At 44.9% G+C, this 18,715-nt stretch overlaps 1 protein-coding gene across 5 annotated transcripts in view; it reads right to left on the bottom strand.

The window, feature by feature from the left end:
* SYN3 (synapsin III) overlaps nt 1-18,715 on the bottom strand; it is a 256,004-nt gene that overhangs the window by 11,718 nt on the left and 225,571 nt on the right. For all 5 annotated transcript variants that reach the window (XR_009741803.1, XM_061445081.1, XM_061445079.1 and 2 more), the window contains 3 exons: nt 12,166-12,308; nt 7,865-7,939; nt 4,781-4,883 (listed from right to left, as the gene is read on the bottom strand). Coding sequence is in view for 4 of the 5 variants with exons in the window: in XM_061445081.1 (XP_061301065.1) it covers nt 4,781-4,883; nt 7,865-7,939; nt 12,166-12,308 (321 nt within the window). In the remaining variant the exon portion in view is untranslated. The remainder of the gene's footprint in view (nt 1-4,780; nt 4,884-7,864; nt 7,940-12,165; nt 12,309-18,715) is intronic.

Raw genomic sequence — 18,715 nt, 5'->3', positions numbered from 1 at the left:
GGTGTGATAACAGCAGTAATAAGTAAAGCACAGCAGACCCTCAGCTGTATAGCAGCCCTAAACAGGATTTTCAACAGTTCATCATAAATCAAGTGCTTTGCAAACATTAGTTAAGTCCCACAGGAAGAACCGCACTATGATGAAGTTAAGATTCAGCTGGAGTAAATAGAATTGTACAAAAATATCAGGGTTGGAAGAGTTTATTTTATTTTGCTTTTATTTTTAAACCAAACATTAAAAGCCCTGGAAATGCAGAGTTGAGGGCCGAATTGCTCAAGAAAGGCACTGACTCACGCTCAGATAACAATCACAAGTGCACTCCACCCTGGCAAGGCTGCAAAAGTCCACTCTTGGGGCGAAATGGAAAGTTTTGCACCCTTTTTTTAGTTTTAAAGTATGGGAAATCAGTGAGATGAGTTCACCGAGTCTGTATTCTAGTCTTTTCTTGCAAATATTAATTTGGATTTATTTCTATAGGTGTCTTTTACAAACACTAGGGAAGCTCCCTACCAAGTTTTAAGTGGGCTTCACATGAGAAGTGATCTGGTGTTTACTATTCATGGCCTACTTGGCCCGGGGGGGAGGAAGAGGAGGCTGGAAAATGAGGTGGCAGTGCTTGGCTAAATACACAAGGTGGCTTTTCATTCCACTGTCCACTTTGCTGTTTCTGTGTTAAAAAATAAAGCAGGGCAAGGAGATGTTTGTATCGATGTCAGGGAATGGCCAGTTCCTGCCTGTGTCTCACTAGCCAGTGGTTCCTGGGGTCCCTCCGGCAGGTTTCTGTGCAGGTTTCCCATCCCTCTGCTCCCACCTTAAAAGCACTTCCATTTCATTTGGCAATTCCAGTTCACGGTGACAAGAGGTCTCCCAGCTCTCTGCAATGCACCGTGCGAGGGACCTGTGTGACCACTAGATGATGCCATTACTCTGCCATTACGAACAGGTTGGCCAACTAAGCCTAGCTCCTGGCTCCCTAGCCCTTCCTGTTGAGTAACTGACATAAAGCTCTGGTCAAAACGCTCCAAGACCCTCATTTCCCCATCTTAAGGACTTTCTTTTCTCTAGTTCTGTGGCAGCAGTGGCTGGAGAGGAAGGGGAAGATGCTATTTGGTAAAACAAAGGAAATGAACCCTGGTGAGGGTCCCACCTGAACCAGTGAAGGTGCATGAGCAGTGAGAGTATCTGCTGTCCTGCTGTGTAGTGTCTGGCAGGGGAACACAAGTGGTGGAAGATTGCAAATATGGGAATGAACAACAGTGTAGGGGAAGGTCTTTGAAAATGGCAGTGATTTCTCTGGGCAAAATTACGCAGCTGGTTGCCACTGAACTGAAAAGGATCAAGAGACGTCACCTTGTCTGTTCTCCAGGAAAGGGGAATTTCTCTGGAACTAGGCAGATGCAAATGCCAATGCTGAAATAAATCAAATGGCTGAGAGGAATATGTGAATCACAGACAGATTGCGCTTGTCTCATTCTAGGGAGATCACAGGATAGCTGGGCAAGACAAGAAGATGTTGGCACATATGGACCCGGCCTTTGTAGCCACCCAAGGTCAGTGCCTGCTCCTGATGCAGCTGCTGTTGCCTGATGAGGTATACAAGGGGGGAGCAGAAAGCAGCCTGGTGGAGGAGAGACTCAGGAAAACCCCATCCTAGTCCTATCTGACAGAGGCCTGAAGGCTGGACTTGTTATTCCAGGCTCTGGAGTGCAAGAGCAGAGTGTTAGGTGATTTTTAGGGAAGGAAGGAAGGAAACAGATGATTAGACATATCAAAAGAACTGAAAGGGCAGTGCTGAAGGGATGGGCAGGGCTTCTTGCAGGGCAGCAAGGAGCATGTTTAGTAATACAGCTTAGCTGTATGGCAGGTAGGGCTTAGCTGATCTGGGAGGAAGAATGAATTACATGGATGATATTATTTGCCCTCTGTACTCGTTCCATATTTGTCAGCATAGCAGAGATGTGGAAAACGGCTAGATTACGCCTTCCCCCCCAAGAAAAGGGAGGTGGGAAGATTATTAAACTGTACAAGATGCTGAGCTCTTTTGAGAATTTGGCTACTACCAGTGGTAGTAAACTTGCGCTGTTTCGGGGATCTGGCCTTCTGATCCAGTGTTGACTATTCATGGTGAATATTCCCTTAAAGTTCTTTAAAACAGGAGTAAAAGAAGTGCCAGCATTAACCATTAAATTCACAGCTGTTTTAATTAGAATGAAACTTTGAAGAAATCAGTGGATTTTGACAAAGTTTTCAATATGAGCCATGAAAATGGTTTGTAAGTGTGCTAGTGCTTGGAAGGGCAGAAATGTACTGGGTTCTGCTGTTTGCCATGGGAAAAGAAGGTGAAGTTCAAGTACCAGCAAATACCACGGGTGCAAGATTACACTTGTGCTGCTCATGTGTCTTAATCTGATTCTGTTTGCAACAAACCACTGTTGGTAAATCTCAGTTCTTAGAAATGCCCATCACTCTCTCTGCAAATCTTTCCTGGAGAACTGCTCTGGACTGTGAAAATTAATTACTGCCTGCAATTGCATTGTGCAAATTCCTTATTTGTTCAGCCCATTTAGGCGTGCTTTCTTGTAAAATGTCACAGCACGCTGCTCCTTCTCAGCAAGAAAAATACAACTGTCGCACTGTCAAACAACTTCTTTCTCCAATGAGCAATAGAAGAAAGCAAAATAAAGGATCAGTTTCAAACCAAGAAAAGTACCCCAGGAAGTAGGCTGGAGGCAATTAATTACTTGTCAGCATCTCCCTCAGATATGCATGAAGTAGAAAAGGTACCCATTTGGCTTTGTTCTGCTCTTTGTATTGCACTATTCTACTCCTTTCCCAACAATGTCCATCAGCCTGGCATCTGAATGTGTGCTAGATGTTGGTGCATCAGGCCTGCTCAATCAAATCTACAGGGATGACCCATCTGTAGCTGTTGTGTTTCTTCTGATTTCTGTTGTATTATATCCATTGCTTTTTACCTTGTCCTTGGGGAGAGGAGTATTAGCGTGCTTTTCTCTCTGTGTGCAGGCTGATGATGGCTGTTAGCATATGGATGTGCTTTCCATCCAGTCAGTCACATATGGGGGCAGATGTGAAAACCCAGAGGTATACCCAGACAGAGGCATATAATCCTTGAGTGCAGAATTAGCCATGTGTGCACGTAAGTAGGCTTATGTGCAAGAATAGGTGCAGGGATATGAAAACCACATCTCACGTCTGACCATGTATGGACACAGTCCTTACAGTTATCTCTAGCAAGACTGCTTTCTTCCTCTTCCTTTCTCAGCTACATGTGCATGGGGATATAAAAGTGCACGGCAGGGAGACAGAGTGCTCTGGGGGATGCTCCCTTAGGTGCTGAGGAGTTGCATACAGGAGCAAAGCCATCAGCCACAGCCCCATCACTTCAGGAAAGATGGAGTGTTTGGTTGCTGGCAGCACACTTATATCATATGGCCTCTGACAGGTCACTGCTCCCTGGAGAGCAGATACATAATGCAGGAATGCGCAGTCGCTGGAGGGCTCATGTGGTTCTCATCAGCATCCCAACCCTCAGCGGGTGGGACTGCCCTCCCACACATAGCTTTCCAGTGTGTCAGCACCCCTGCATGAAGCCATAGGCTGCCTCTGCTCATCTTCCTCAGCTGGCCTGTGTTGGTGGAGTTTACAGCAGGTCAGATGCTGTGCCTCCTTGAGTCACATAGTGACAGAGGCTCTTGCTTACTTGCCAGATTTTCTCTCCCCCAGCCAGTCTCTTAAGTTCCCCTTTGATTTTCTGGCCAGCTTTCCCGTCTTTGCCCTGTTAGGATGACCCTATTTACCCCACTCCCACATCTGCCCCCTGGCCTGGCAAGGAGCACATTGAATTTTAGCTCTCAGAGCCACAGTCTGCTCAGCTCTGAACACAAAAGTTCGTAGCCCACACTGCCCAGAGTAACCCTGTGGTGCTTTGTCCTGCTGGTCCATTGAAGTGAATACTGTCAGGGCAGATTTTAGAAAATCCATCTTTTTTTTTTAAATTAATTTTTTCCTGCTGCTTATGGACCTTTTTGCTACACTCTCACCATTTATTTTACTCTTTTGAATTAGATACAGCTAGAGTTGCTGTTACTGAGGTTCTCTTTAAAGTGAAATGAGAATGACTGGTTCATTCAGAGAGAAATGAGATTTTCATTGGACCTATTCACCTGCTGGCCCTTGGGTAATGAGGGAAGGTTAACATGACTAATGCACTAGCATCACCTGGCACCTGAATTCAGGTTTGGCTGGATATGAGCATGTCTATTCATGATGCTGTTGGTCCCTATTGTTAGCAACTATAGGAGATGCACTGGATTTGCAAGCACCTAGCCTAGGAAGGATGGGACTGGGGCACTGGTGCGCTGAGACACACAAAACTTTGGATGCCATCAGCAACACTTGCAGTTTTGTAAGAAGGTAAATTTCACATCTGGCCCATGCTTGTAAGGTTGTGGGGATTGATCAGCTGGAGAGCTGTGGTGGCTAAGCACTCTGTGGCTCTCCATTTACTTTCAAAGTCCACATTGAAAAATGAAGGCACTTCAACTCTGACACCTTGTTGCTTATCTGCCAGTTTAGTTGGGTCTCTAAATCAGTTTCTTGCATATCGGTGGGCCACAGCTTGGAGGATACAGGTGGGCATGGAGGAGCAAGATCTGTTGAACCATGCACACAGGAGTAAGGTGCGTGCGGATTCTGAGGGAGCATGTTTGCAGGTACCCTTCCCAAAGGAGGCTTGCATTCAGGGTCCCCATGCTCTCACCTCAATGATATAGTCTTTTCCATCTTTGCTGTGGACGGCTTTGACAGCACAGATGTCAAGACCTCCAAACATTTCTGCACAGGCGTCTGCCCAGAGTCTGTACCTGCAGAAACCACAGAAGCACAGTTTAGCTGCCATCGGGTAGTCCATCACATACAGCCACCCATCCCGCTGCCCCTAGGAGCACAAGGAGATTCAGGAGCCCTTTTTGTCACAAGGCATACTTTCATACGCTTTGCTGGGTCATTGCCTCCCCCTCTTGCACATGGGATGGAGAAAAAAACCCAAGAATCTTGCCTGAAGGTTTCGTTCATTTCAGATTGTTTCAATCCAGCCCTCAAAGCCACCTTAAAATATTCTTTCCCTCCTTGCTGTTTACATCAGATCTCCAGTTGGTTGTCATTTAGCCAAGCTATAAATATTTAGCTCATTTAATCTCCTGGTAGTGTTGGCCCCTTAGCGTTTGTATTGGCTTTGCCTGAAAGTCCTCCATTATGCAGGCAGCTTTCTCCTGATAAGATGTCCTGCACATTGGGGCTGGAATAGGATCAGAAAGTGAGTACAGCATTTAGCAAGGAGTAGCCATTCCCCCCCGATCTGTAACCCAGCAGCTCCTACGTATTACAACTTACTCTTTCAATTTCGTTCTTTTACAGTCTCCTGCCTCCTTTCCATCGCCTGGCATTGCTCCTAGCCAGGCAGTCCCACCACATGGACCAAGCACTGTTCTGTTAGAGGGACAGCTACAGGCTGCAGCCCTTGTCTCCTCTGTCCCAGGATGGGAATGTGGTGCCCCCTTAGCTCTCCTGGTGTCAGAGGAGGAGAGAGCATGACAAGGGGCGTATTATGGGGGGACTGCATCCCCCTGCTGTGGAAATGAGGAGAGAACATGTTGGCCTGGTTTTATTTCCTGTGCAGCTGTGCCGCAGTTCTGACCATTTCAATACAAACAATAATCTCAGAACGGCAGATCTGTGAGCAGGACCATGACAAGATGTGGAGAGGGGAGGGAAGGCCACAGTCTCATGAAAACACTGACATTTTGCAGACCCCTACAGGGACCGGGAAATGAGCTTACAAACAAGTTTATATCCTTGAAGCCAGCCAGAGTCCCCATAGCTCGACAACATAGTGATCACCTTGTGTGAACACAGTGTCTGAGGGAAGCAGCAAAACCATACTACCGGTGCTCTCTTATCCCTAATGAGGAACATGTCCACCCCAGCCCCTGTGAAGAAGACAGCACCTGAGGAAGAGTCAGTAGGATAAGGAGGAGGAGAACTATGGACCCCTTGAGCCTGGCGGGAGGCACAGTGAGCCCCACTCGGGCACTGCTGTGGCTCCACAACCAAGGGCACAATCGTGGGAACCACCTCTCTTCCCAGAGGATGTCTCAGCAGCCAGGCTTAGGGAATTGTTGCCTGTGCCAGAGACCCTGATAGCCACATGTCTTCAATGTTGCTGCCCCTAGGTAAGCACTGGGAGGCATCAGGGCTGCTGGGTGTAATAACAGTGCTATGGAACAGAAAAGCATATTTATGCATATGCATTGGGGTAGCATTTGCAGAGGATTTACTGACATTTTGCCTAGTTTTACCTGAACCTGTCTATCCTTTGGGCTACTGTTCAGTACACTTCAGTACAGAGCAGTACTTCAGTTTGCTCCTACTCATCAGAGCACTTCAGCACACTCTTGCCTTGCTGCATGCAGCGATGACTCAGAGATTTCAATGGAATTTGTTGCAGTTATGTCTGTGTAAGGCTAGAGTGGTGAATTGTGGTGCTACATCTACACAATGAACCTTCAAAATGCAGTCTAGCAGGTTGACAGGAATCTGGATTATAGTCCTACAACACTGCAATGAGGGAATGCCTACCCTTCGTCTCTTCAGCTTCAGCTGTATTATAAACAACCAGGACGCACAATAATGTCCAGATCCCACAGTCCTATTAAGGTCTTGCAGAGTGACTTTCAGCATCTGATTTAGGGTTTAGCTTCCCTGTTTCACAGAACTAAAGGTACAGAAGAGACTTTAGGTAAGCACCTGCACAGCTCTTGTAGCCCAAACAGGAGATACTTCTTTAACTTGGTCTGAAAGAGTACAGATATTCCCCATCTCATCTAGGCAATCCATTTCTGTGCTATGCCATCCTTATTATTAGGAAATATGGGAAATGTTCAGAAGAACCTCTTCTGTTGTAATTTAAGTCCATTAACTCTTATAGTGTTGTAAGAGTAATATAAAGAGTGAGTAATACCTATTATTAGCAGCATAATGAATCATGATCCTGATAAACTGGAGGTATAATCTAAAAAAATCTTAGATTCACAAGGGATGAGTGCCTACACATAATCCATGGATTCTATAAATCTATAAATAATTACTTAAATAGTACGGAGAACAAGTGACATGATAGCACTTCTGCAGAACAGGGCTTGGGAGTTACAGCAAGGCATGAGTTACCATGGGTCAACAATGTCATGCAGTTGCAATATTAGCAAATATCACAGTGATGTGAATATATGGAATTCCCATCTGCAAATTTCAGTGTAAGATGCATGAGACAATTCCTTCTGCTCTGTTCAGCAGTGAGAAGACCTTAGGAAAAAGAGAGTCCACTTCTGGGAGACTAAAGCTTTCAACACTTCAGCTGACAGATTTTTCCCTCTGTTGAGCAGAAGAACACTTTTCTGTGTTTGTCTCTCATTAGTAATGAACTTAGAATAACTTTTGTTACTTCTTGTTTTGTGCTGTGACCTTTCTGATTTTATCCCTACATGTTTTTGCTGGTGTGCTTGACCTTAGCATGCTGGTCTTGTTTCCTGTGGCTACATTCACTAAAGTTCTAATGGTTTAGCGATGTCGGTCTCTAGCTGTACTTCCAGTCCGTTCTCCAAAATAGGACAGTTTGCTTTTGTGCCCTTAGTATTTTTGTAAGGAAACACTTGGTCTTTTAAACTCCTTTATCCCACCTCCCAGGAGACCTCACTTACCAGTTCTCTCAATTAACCAGAGTCTAAAATACAATTCCTCCCTTTTAACCCAAGAATAGCTAGCACTGTCTTGAAACCCTCTTCCTTACCTCTCTGTCATTGCAATCTGTTCTAGCATTGCAGACCCTGTGTTTGCTTTCCAGTTTCCAGAGATGGATGTCCTCCTAGGAAAACAAACCAAAAACATAATCCAAACATGAAAATACACTCCTGCCCCATCCTCCCTTGTACTGTAGTCCTCCTCACCCTTGACTCAATGCTTGTACAAGAGGGGATGAGGTGAGGTTCTTCCTCACAGAAGCATTCATAAATCTTGCCTCAACAACACTCCATACAGGATATGTTTTTCAGGCTAATAAAAAACTGAACGAGGAGTTAGACAGGGAAAACTCCAAGGAATCTTGAGCACACATCAGCTCTGTGACTACTTTCTTTGTACATCAGAGCTGAAATGTCTGTAGATTGCTTGGATAATCACCCGTGTGTTCTGCAGTGGGTAGCATCATCCATCCATGGAAGAGCAATTCTCCAGGCAAACATCTGCCTGAGCAGCTTCACAAATGTCAGCTCTGACATTCTGGGTCTCCCTTACTTTGATTTCAACTGTACTGGTGTCATAGAATATACGATTATACTTTCTTGTCACTGACTTTGTGTTGACCTGTCCATGGCTCACTGTGTCTGGACTTGGAGTCTCATCAGCTGCTGCTGGTGGTTAATTTCCAGAAAACAAGGTACTGTTGCTGACAAATCCTGGGTTTCAGCATCATCCATCAAGGGGTGAACACTTTCTTTTTCTCGACCTGAGGCACAAGGCAAACCTTGGCCAGCCTGCTGAGATAACACTGTGCAGATAACCCTGGCATAGTGTACAAGCTAGGACAAGTCAACAAGCTGACAGGATGCTCCAGGGAGCATCTCCAAGCTGAAGAAAATTTAGGTAGAGGTTTATGCAGGGCAAAGGAGGTGTGATCCAACACTTCAACATAAGGTTGTGGAAACCCTCACTGCCAGTTCTCTTACCTGATGTAGAAAAGAGACTGTGAACTTGCAAATGTATGTGAAGCACTGGTAATACTGATGTCCTGCTAGACTATAAACCTGGATCATTATAGTTGACTGCCTAAGATTCCCTTTTACTGTGGTGAGGGAAAGTCCAGAGTCTTTTTTCATGTCTCCTCTCAAGTGGTATGCATATTTGCTGTGAGATTTAAATGGTCTTTGTAACCATATTTAAGGGGGGGGGGGGGGGAGGGAGGCAAATGATCATGGTTACTGTGTTGAATAACTGTGTTTCCATGTAGTTGACTCTTGTCCGTCGCTCTTTTCACCCAACATCCATTTTCCTGCCCTACTTTCTAAGCAAAAGAATGTATTTCTCCTCAAGCTTTGACTGTTACAAGCCCTTTGGTGGCCTGTAAGGTCAGTGTTCAACCCTCAGCCTCTCTTTTGACATGGGATTCTTAGGATTGCATTTTTCAGTTCTGCAATGGGAAGAACCACTCTTTATTAAGATTTAGGTTCAGAAAATTGCCCCACAGTGGCAGATGGCATCCAGAATTCCATTAATGCTGGTAAGAACTCCTGGAGTCTGCTTAGTGACAAGATGATTGTATATCAGTGTTTAGAAGAGGTACGTGGCATACCAAATGTAAGCAGACTTTTAGGGATCAAGCAGATCTGTGACCAAGACACCTGCAGTATTGCTTAGGGTAAATGAATAGACTAGGAGATCACAGGCTGTTGGTGTATTATATTCACCATCTCCAAGCTGGGCCATATCAGTCTAAAAGTAGCACTGGTTTAAATACAGTTGATGTTGTATCCCCTGCAGAACACATTGAACTGCCTTTGAGGTGACAAGATCAGACGTCACACTTATGAAACTGGAAAGGAAAGGATATTACCCTCTTACTAAGAGCTGGTGGCAAGGAATATCTCACCCTAAAAGTCAACACAGCTGCTGGCTTAATTCAAAGCGAACATTTAATGAGTCTTAAGTGGAAATAATACCCCTGTTTGCCCCCAGTTAGGGTAAGGGTAGAAGCATAATTTCTGCCCCAGTTTTCCTAGCCACATGAGAAGTATTTGTGTTTTCTCTTTGCCGGTATTACAATGACAGTCAAAGACTTCTGGTGGAATTTTAGGCATGTATCACATGCTGCTTATCTGCTGTTTTGAGACTGGCCCAAGGCATGGGCTAAGTAGGTGTTTGTTAGTAGTGTAAATCTGGAGTCACTGAACTGAAATCAATGGGAAACTGAACTCAAGCCTTGGGTCATGGGCTGGAAGGAAGTGCATTGAACATCTGGGGTGGGGAGGAATGCATGAGTCACCCTGCAGCATCCTCCCTCTGGCAGATGATTGGTGCAAAGTAAACATATTCTGGAGAATTTCAGTACAGTCTTTTCTCAGAAGGAAGGGGGATTTTAAAGTCTATATGTGTGGGTGAAGGTATAAAAATATTGGGTAGATTCCATGGCTCACAGATCAAAGCAATTCACTCAGTATGACGCTACTGCAGATGCTGTAATTGCCTTTAAGGCTGAGATTTGCTAGCATGACTAATGACTTTGAGTCTTCTATTTGAGAGACCAGTGAGAACTCTGATATTTTGGGTGCTTTAACCTCTGTCTTTAGATATAGTAGGGACTTATTTATACCATAGAAATAACTTTCTATTCTGTCTGATGCTGGGACAGACGGAACAGCTCCCAATGGGACTGACTGTATGGCTCTCCCAAGCTCACGTCCGTAAATGGCTCCCAATATAAATCAACCTTGTTGGTTAGCAAGTTGCTGGAATTTTGCCATTTGCTTTCTTTGCCAATAAGCTTCATTTCTCATTAAGGTGTTTCCAGTTCATGGCTGTTTTCATGTGAAAGCATTTTTCGTTTAGAAAACAACTGTTTGCGCAGTTATATTCCCGAGTGGGATTAGCTGTTGGTGTGACCGCTTTCTTTCCTCAATCATCTGGTATTATTTCTGATCCCTTTCTGCATGAGTGCGTGGTGAGTGTGAATAATAAACAAGGAGAGGACATGGTAAGGCTAACTGGACCTTTGTTTCACTTAGAGGCAGGCTGGGAGCAGGCTTTGGAGCCAAGGCTGGGTAGGTTGGCAGGAATAGGGAATTTTAATTGATATTTTAAACCTTCCTTCCTTTGGCCGATTTGCGCCAGACTCCCTGAGATGTTAATGTAATATTAGGCAACTGTGCTATTGTTGACCTGATAAGACTTAAATTTTCTTTCACTGAGTTCTCATGAAGTAGCCAAGTGTCCCACAAGTCCTTCCCATAAAGAATGTGACTCAGTCATTATCTAGTTACTTAAATACCTCTGTGCTAGGAATCCAACTGGGAATCTTAGGCAGCTATAGCTGAAAAATACGTGATTATGTACATCTGATTGTCTCATTTAACTATGTTTCACCAGAATTGTGGCCTAGGGGTTTGTAAACATGGACTGAAAACTCACAGTGTTATGGGTGTTAGGTAACATATGAAATTTGTCTGGCGACCTGAAGAATGTACTGCTGGAGCTGTCTACTTGTCCAGAATTTTGTGGCTGGATAAGGAGCTTCTGGAGAAGCTGTGCTATTTGGCTTTTCTCATCTACTGGTTTGCAGTAAGGAGAAACAGGTGTCTTACTGACTCTTGTGGTTTCATCTTTAACTGAGCTTGAGGACTACTGAAGTTTGGCTGCATGCTTTTTAATATTTTAAAACATATTAGTGCTGTTGGTTGCCTTCATGCCACCTCCCTCACATCCCAAAAGGCAGGGTATGTCCCTCCTTCTCCTTTCCTTTCTTTGTATGCTTCAAGGAACACAGATGCAAAAAGCCCAGAGGAACCCTGCAAGCTGGCCAGGCTGAGGCCATTTGTACCTGGCCATTTGTGTGCTCTTCATGCGAATGCAGTGCCATCATCTCCAGCTGGGGGAGGATGGGCTGTTGCTATGGGTTGGACACTGTAGGACTCCGTGAGTTGCAGCTGGCTCAATCTGCTTTATTGTTTTCCCCCATGTGCGGAAGGGAGTGAGTTTGGTTCCCACTAGAGGGTACGGGGAGGATTTTGCTGGGAAAGATGAGCCCTTTGACAGCAGGAGGGAGAGGTCACAGGTGATGGCAGAGCATAGTTGTTATAATGAGAACTAACTGAATCTCAGAAACAGGTAGCGAGATTTGCATTCCAGACATAGTGAGCTGACGGTGAGTAATGGAGAAGATGGTTGGTGGATGAGGGATCTGGGTTCAGAGGTGGGAGGAGAACAGAAGGGCTGTTCTTCAAGGAAATTAATCAACTTCCTACTCCTGCCCAGAGCAGACATCGACTCAGTCACATCCACAGCACTGTCTCCGCTTTCTCTCTGGCATAGCCGTACACTCACATGTAAGCCTTGTAGTTGCTGCCGATTTTCTGGATTCGGATGTCATACTTGGAGTCAATGAACGGCTCAGTGGTGGCGTAGGTTTTTGCCATGGCTACTATGCTGGCCATGTCCCGGAAGTCATGCTGGTTCTCAACTTTGACCTTGATCGTCAAAATACAGGGAAAAGTGACAAAGAGCAAAAAGAACAGGAATACTTTGTGAGCAGAAGTCATCTCTGTGCCTGAACAGCAGCACCATGTCAGTTAAAACCCACACAGCTGGAGCTGAGGACAGAGCAGGGATTGATTGTGTGATTTAAAGACAGAAGCTCCCCAGACCAACCCAACCCAGAGCAAATCCACCCCTTTCTCCTTCCTTATGCACAAGTCTGGTAAACCTGGCACCAAAGAGGCAGATGGCTCTTGCTAATGCTCATTGCTTTTATAATACTTCAGAAAAATACTTGATCTCTTCAGGAGCATTACTTCATTCAGACACTGGAACTGCGATTTCCTATGTTGGGATGGATGAAACAGAGTATTTTGGGTGGTCAGGAAATATAAACCAATAGCGGGAAATAAACAAGAGAGCTGGTTGTCTGCCACCTCTAGGCTTTAGTTCCCTGGCATTTCAAATTACCCCCGCTCCAGACTTTCTTTGAGGAGCTGTGCAGGTGTCCCAGCTGGAAGCAAGCTCTGCAGGAAAAGGGTGTCACTGAGGGAGCCTGTGATTCTTGGGGAGATTTGTGTGAGTGCAATGCCACAGGCATATGCGTGGGACAACCGGCTGGGTGTTAGACTTGAGTTGCACTTGGAAATGAAAGGGCAGTGGCCTATGAGCTGGAGTTTTTCTGAGAAGCTGGCTTTTCACAGTTTTGTATTCAGCTATGAGAAATGCTCTATATCTTATCCCAAAACCAAACAAACTAAGGAAGGACTAAAACAGTGAGTGGGAGCTCGAACAATATGATCAGATCTCCACAAAAGCTCATTAATTTGGGAGAGAAAAACTGCACATCAGGTAACAAGGACATAGTGGACAGTTTTATGTCATTCACACCATCAGCCCTGGCCTTTAGTCTGTTGGCAAAAACATGTTTGGTGCATCTGAGAAACACGTGTGAGTCTTGCTCCTTAGAGCTGGACGGATGTGGGAAGGGTGGGTTAATTGGTGAAAAAAGACCAACACTGTGTGAAAACGATGAGCAAGTGAGTGGTTTTCTTTTACACTTTGTAGTTCAGTAACACTTGGAGGCCACGGTTGGGGATTGCAAAGTGTCTACTTGCTCATGACAACCTGTCAGTCTCTGCCACAGAAGAGTTTTCTAGTTGTGTCAGTTTGTGTGTTAAAGGAGGGTGATGCCAGACTATGTGGAGCCAGCTGAAGGAAATGTGTTCAGTGGTATTTGGTGTTTCCTTGAAAAGAACAAACAAAGTGGTTTTACATATCTGCCTTCAACCATGAGAGGGCAGGAGCCATCTTCATTAGAGAACAGAGGACAAGCTTGTTGCTAACCTGTTTTATTCTATTTAGATGGTTTTGTGCAAGTGCCAGCTGTAACATAAGCCAAAGATGCAGCCACATCCTGGTGCAGAAAATCTCTTGAGAACCGGACAGGTTGTGGGGAAGGTGAAAAGTGCAACTAGTTTGACCTGTGACCATCTAGATGCCTGAAGAAGAAGGAAAAAAGACCTGGTCTTTACTTCTCCTTTTGTTGAATGCCAAATACCACTAGTCCTCCTCCCTTCTGCTGCGGTGAGAACTGTACTTTCACTATTCAGGGACCACTGAGAAAAGCATCAGAGGAAGAAGGCAGTCGTCTGTGGGGGTGGGAGGGTATTAAAAAAAAAGGGAAATAACACACACAAAGGGGAAATGTAAAAGCAACCATTGCACGTCATCCAGGAGGAGCAGCCTTGCCCTGGGCTGTGTTGTACCCCTCTATGTCTGCCTGGGGCTGTGTGCAGCGCTGGTGCGGCAGGGCAGGGTGAGGTGGTAGGAACGCCCTGGAGGCAGCAGGAGGAGGAGGAGAGGGGAGCACCTCATATGGAGGGAGCCCTCAACCTGGGCGCAGCTTGCAAAACCCCAGGGAGAGCAATGCAGGCTGTGTAGGGGCTGGGTATTTTGGGTATTTTTGTTGCATAGATAAGAGCTGCGCTGGTCTGAGTGAGATCAAGCGAAGAGAGCCCACCCTGATGAGATGATCACAGGAGGGACTGCACGGGCAGGCGATGCATGGTGTTACAACATATTCTACCAGACCCTTTTGGCAATGGGAAAGACAAAAGCCATTATATAATGACCTTCTTGGAATAAGGACATTCTTGGGGTCTGAAACAAAGTGCTGTGCTTGTGCAGCAGATGTCTTTGGGCCCCGGATGAAACATGTGCATCGCCAGCCCAGGAACATTTATCCCAGAGGCAGAGGAAAGGATGCTGCTTCCCTCTCCAGATTGGAATTAGATCGTGTTGTTATTGCTAGCTGTAAGATCATCTTAATGATTTATTTAAATTTATTTAAATTTATTTAAATACAGCATGCTATGGAAAGGAAGGGTCCGTTTCTTCCTCCTCCCCATCACCCTCTCCCTATGGGGAGAGAGGGAAAGCACTTGAACATGCTTTCTCCAATGGGCCTGAGGATTTTTGGCTGGATAAATAAAGAGAGGGGGACTCACCAGGGACACAAGTAAGAAATGAAAAAGAAGATGACTCCCACAGTGCTACACCACTGCACAGTCCTCAGTCCTCTGCCATCTATCTCTGGCCTGTACCAGAGCCCTTCCCATGGACTTTTCAGAGAAAGCACCTCACAGAGGTCCTCTTTAAGGAGATCATGGCCTTATTTCCCACCAGGTACCAAAATAATCACCACACCAAAGCTGAAATCTGATCCACTATTTGTTAATTGTTAGAGTTGGCCAAATTTGACAAAATAACAGCCATGCCCTGGGTTAACACTGATTTAGTCCAGGGTATGGTTATTACTTCATTAACAGGAAGCACTTGAGTTACAGTCAAATTAGATTTATTTTCCTGCCTTATCTAGCAAGTCCACCGTTTTATTAGCTTTCTGCTTTTGAATTTTGTATAATTCATTTCCTCCTGCTTTGTAGCCCTTTTACATGTCAATAAAATATCCATTCTCCTAACAGGAGAAAAATCTCTAGAGATAACCAAAGCCAGGGTGGATGTAGCGTGACACCAGAGGGCATTATTTAAGAAGGGACTATTAAAAATAATTCAAAAGCAAACAGTTACCAATTCACCTAATAAGGGATAAATCTGTCTTCTGAAATGGCAGGTTAGCCACTGCATGAAACTGAGGAAAGAAGTTGGAAAGAGATCAACAGGAAGCCATTTTTTTTCCTCTCTCTTTTTTGTAACCTTCTTAGGATAAATGCAATACCCCATTAGCTGCATAGAAGAGTGCAAACAGTGAGTGCAAACACAGCCCCTGCCCTGGTGGCCTGTTTGCTTAGCTGTGCTGGCTGTTTGAGCAGCAATAGCCTCATTCTGGAGCCATCAGCTGCTGTTTGCAGTAGCGTTTTAGTGACCCGTTGTGGAGAGTTTGGGCCAGTGTGTTGACAAATGCCTTTTCTAAGTAATAAAGCTCCCTGGGATAGTCTCTGCTTCCCTTCTGGCTCTCTTCTCTAACCCAGGCACTGGCTGTGCCTTAGCATGCTCCCTATTGCTGCATTAGAGAGGGGAGTCCAGCTGGATCCCTGGAGACATGCGCATGCAGATGTGACCATGCTTTTGCCCTGTTGTGGCATCTCAGAGGCTGATGTTAGTGGTCTGCTACGTGATCTGGAACTGGTACCCATTTCTATCCTCAGCCTGCCCAAGAAGCACTGATATTCCTGCCCCTGGCAGTCTGAGGGACTGATCAGAAACACCTCTCTACTATGGACCCTCTTTTGAGGTCTTCCTGCAAGACATGATTTTGGAGAGTGGGTCCTGGCATTGTTAATAACCCACCATGGATATTTCCTGTGTAGTCTGAGCCACTCCTGGGGTCTATGTGAGTGCAGGTTCCTGGGTAGAAATTTCTGCTTCTTGTCTTGTAGTTCCTGAATCTCCTGTCTCTAGGATATCCTAGATATTCCTGGACACCAGGGTGCCAGGGCTACGGCACTCTCATCTTTAGCCTAAGTACTGTATTACTTACAGTCCCCTTTTGCTTTCATTAGTTAAGTGGCCACATGAAAGAACAGTCAGTCAGCCAAAGTGGCATAATTATAGTAGTCTGCTAGGGAAGCCCTAGCCTTGCCTTTCTGAGTGTCATCCAGAGGTAACTTTGCCTTTCAGGTTAAACCCACATCACTTTGGAGATGGCTTGCAGAAGCAGTTTCTGCATCCAAACTGGGGTTAGAGGCAGGTTCAGCTGGAAGGCAAGCGTCCAAGGCTGAGCCAAGGCCTGGCTTGGCAACGTGATGTTTGACTGAGTCTTGGTAGGCTTGTGAAAAGGCACAGTCTGAGTACTTTCCTCCAGAGTAACCGGCATGGCCAAGTAAAATTTGTGATTTTTTTGTCCATCTCAACCTGCACTTAACCTTTCTGTAGCTACTTTACCATTCTAGGACAACAGGTATGGCTCTGCAGGCATGGCTCTGCAGAGAGGGGTTCTTGAGTCTTTCCTTCATTCTGCCTTTTACTGCTCCTGTTCTCAGAAAATACCTGATCCAACCAACACACACAGAGTTTAGGATTGACTTTGACTCACCTCAAAATGATAGAGGCACAACAGAGTCTGCATTTCCTTACTATCCTCATGATGAAGTTCTCTATATGTTATGCTGCCTTTAATGCATTGAACCTTATAATCCCTACTAACTTCCTAAGGAAGAGCTTCTCAGCCCCAGACCTTGGCAGCTTTGGTCCCCAGTGCCCTGGATCAGTCACCATTTTCTGTGTCCAGAAAATGCTTCCAGACTGAGGTGCAAGAAATGGGGATGCTATTTTCGAGACGGGTGGTACCTCCTTGCTCATGAGTCAGTGGGAACGCAGTGATTGGGCTGCTCTGCTGTGAATGTTACATGTCAAGTCATTATTTGTCCTCTGTAAAAGAAAATATTTGTTCCTTGACAAACTGAGGTAGCCCTTTCCCCTTCCTTTCCTCTTTAGCACATTGGATTTTCAAAGCTCTCACTTTTGGAACATTCTATTTCCAGTCCCGAGAGAGACAAGGTGACGAGCTGTCCTTCCTGATAAAAAGCTTGCAGTATTTTTACGTTACAGTGTGGCTCTGTTTAGTTTGTGCTATATTTATACCAGGGGAAAAAAAAAAAGAAAAAAGAAAAAGAAAAAAGTAGAGAAGTCTTTCCCATCCAGTAAGAGAGAAAATAACTCTGACCACGTTATTATGAACAACAAGTTTTTCTTCTACAACGTAATGAATTCATCTGAGCCAGGATTTGTACTGGGGAGGTGTTTTCATAATTATGGGGCAGGCGGGGACAGGAGGTGACTCTTAAACTGGCCAAATTAAGAGAGGTCTAAAAATAAAGTAAGAGAAGCAATATATATATATTTATTAAATTAATATAAATAGCTATAATGCCACATAAACAGATACTGTTTTTCCTCTTTGCAGATCTGGCAGTTGTTTCCTTCTCATGATCTGATCAGGAAGAGGTGAAGAGGCTCTTTGAGTGAATTTGCAGTGCTGGGCTCTGTTCCTAGGGCACTTTAGGGTCATGTTAGCACACAAATGGCAGATATCAACACACTCAGAGCTTTATTCTTTTCCATGGGCTCTGGCATTATGGGATCCGGAGTCAGGAACAAGTGTTAGTCCGTTCTCACTGTAGTGCTCACCCTATTCAGCAGAGATGCCCAATCACTTCTGCGGTAGATGGGCTCAAAATGCACAATGCTTAAAAGTGTCTTGACCAATTAGGAGCTGTTGTGTGAACAATAGCTCTGCACAGTGAAGGGCATCTCCTCTCTGTGTCCATCCACAGTTTCCCTGGAAAAGTCCTTGACTACTATTGACCCCATGAGCCCAGGCAACTTAAATACAACATGCGAAAGATCTCTCCTGACTCCATTGTAAATCATTGTCTAAGCAGAATTTCTACAGATACCTTATTTGTATTGATAGTGTTCTGAACCAGCAGAGAACACATATTATGATTTTCCAGTGCCAGCAAAATATGAAGTAGCTCCAAATTTGAAAAGAGATATAATGATGGTCATGGGTGAGGCTGAGGGGCATATGTCGTGTTTTGAGATGAGACTGTCTGGGGCCCCTTTGTCCAGGCAAAGGCTATTCCTGGTGTTCCTGTTCAAGTCAATGGAGAGGCTGTTGTTTCTGGATTTCTCAATGGAGATTTCTGAAGATGCCTTTTATTGCAAATATGCTTTATTTATCTCCACCTGCACCTGACATGCACTTGGCAAGAGCATTTCTATCACTAATGGTATACTGCCACCCCTTTTGGTTCCGAGCTTGAGTACTAACTGTTCCTCTTCCAAACTAAAGACAGTAAAGCCTGTTTATTACAAGTCCTAACATGGTTATTTTAGCTTTGAGGATTCCCTCTTCAACCTTTTGATTAAAAAA

The sequence above is a fragment of the Pezoporus flaviventris genome, unplaced genomic scaffold (assembly GCF_033815535.1).
Source record: "Pezoporus flaviventris isolate CSIRO_AGI_PZ_B2104156 unplaced genomic scaffold, CSIRO_AGI_Pfla_v1 ptg000002l, whole genome shotgun sequence".
Lineage (NCBI taxonomy): Eukaryota > Metazoa > Chordata > Aves > Psittaciformes > Psittacidae > Pezoporus > Pezoporus flaviventris.
The sequence above is the reverse complement of the archived record's forward strand: the minus strand, read 5'-3'. Positions and strand labels throughout refer to the sequence as shown.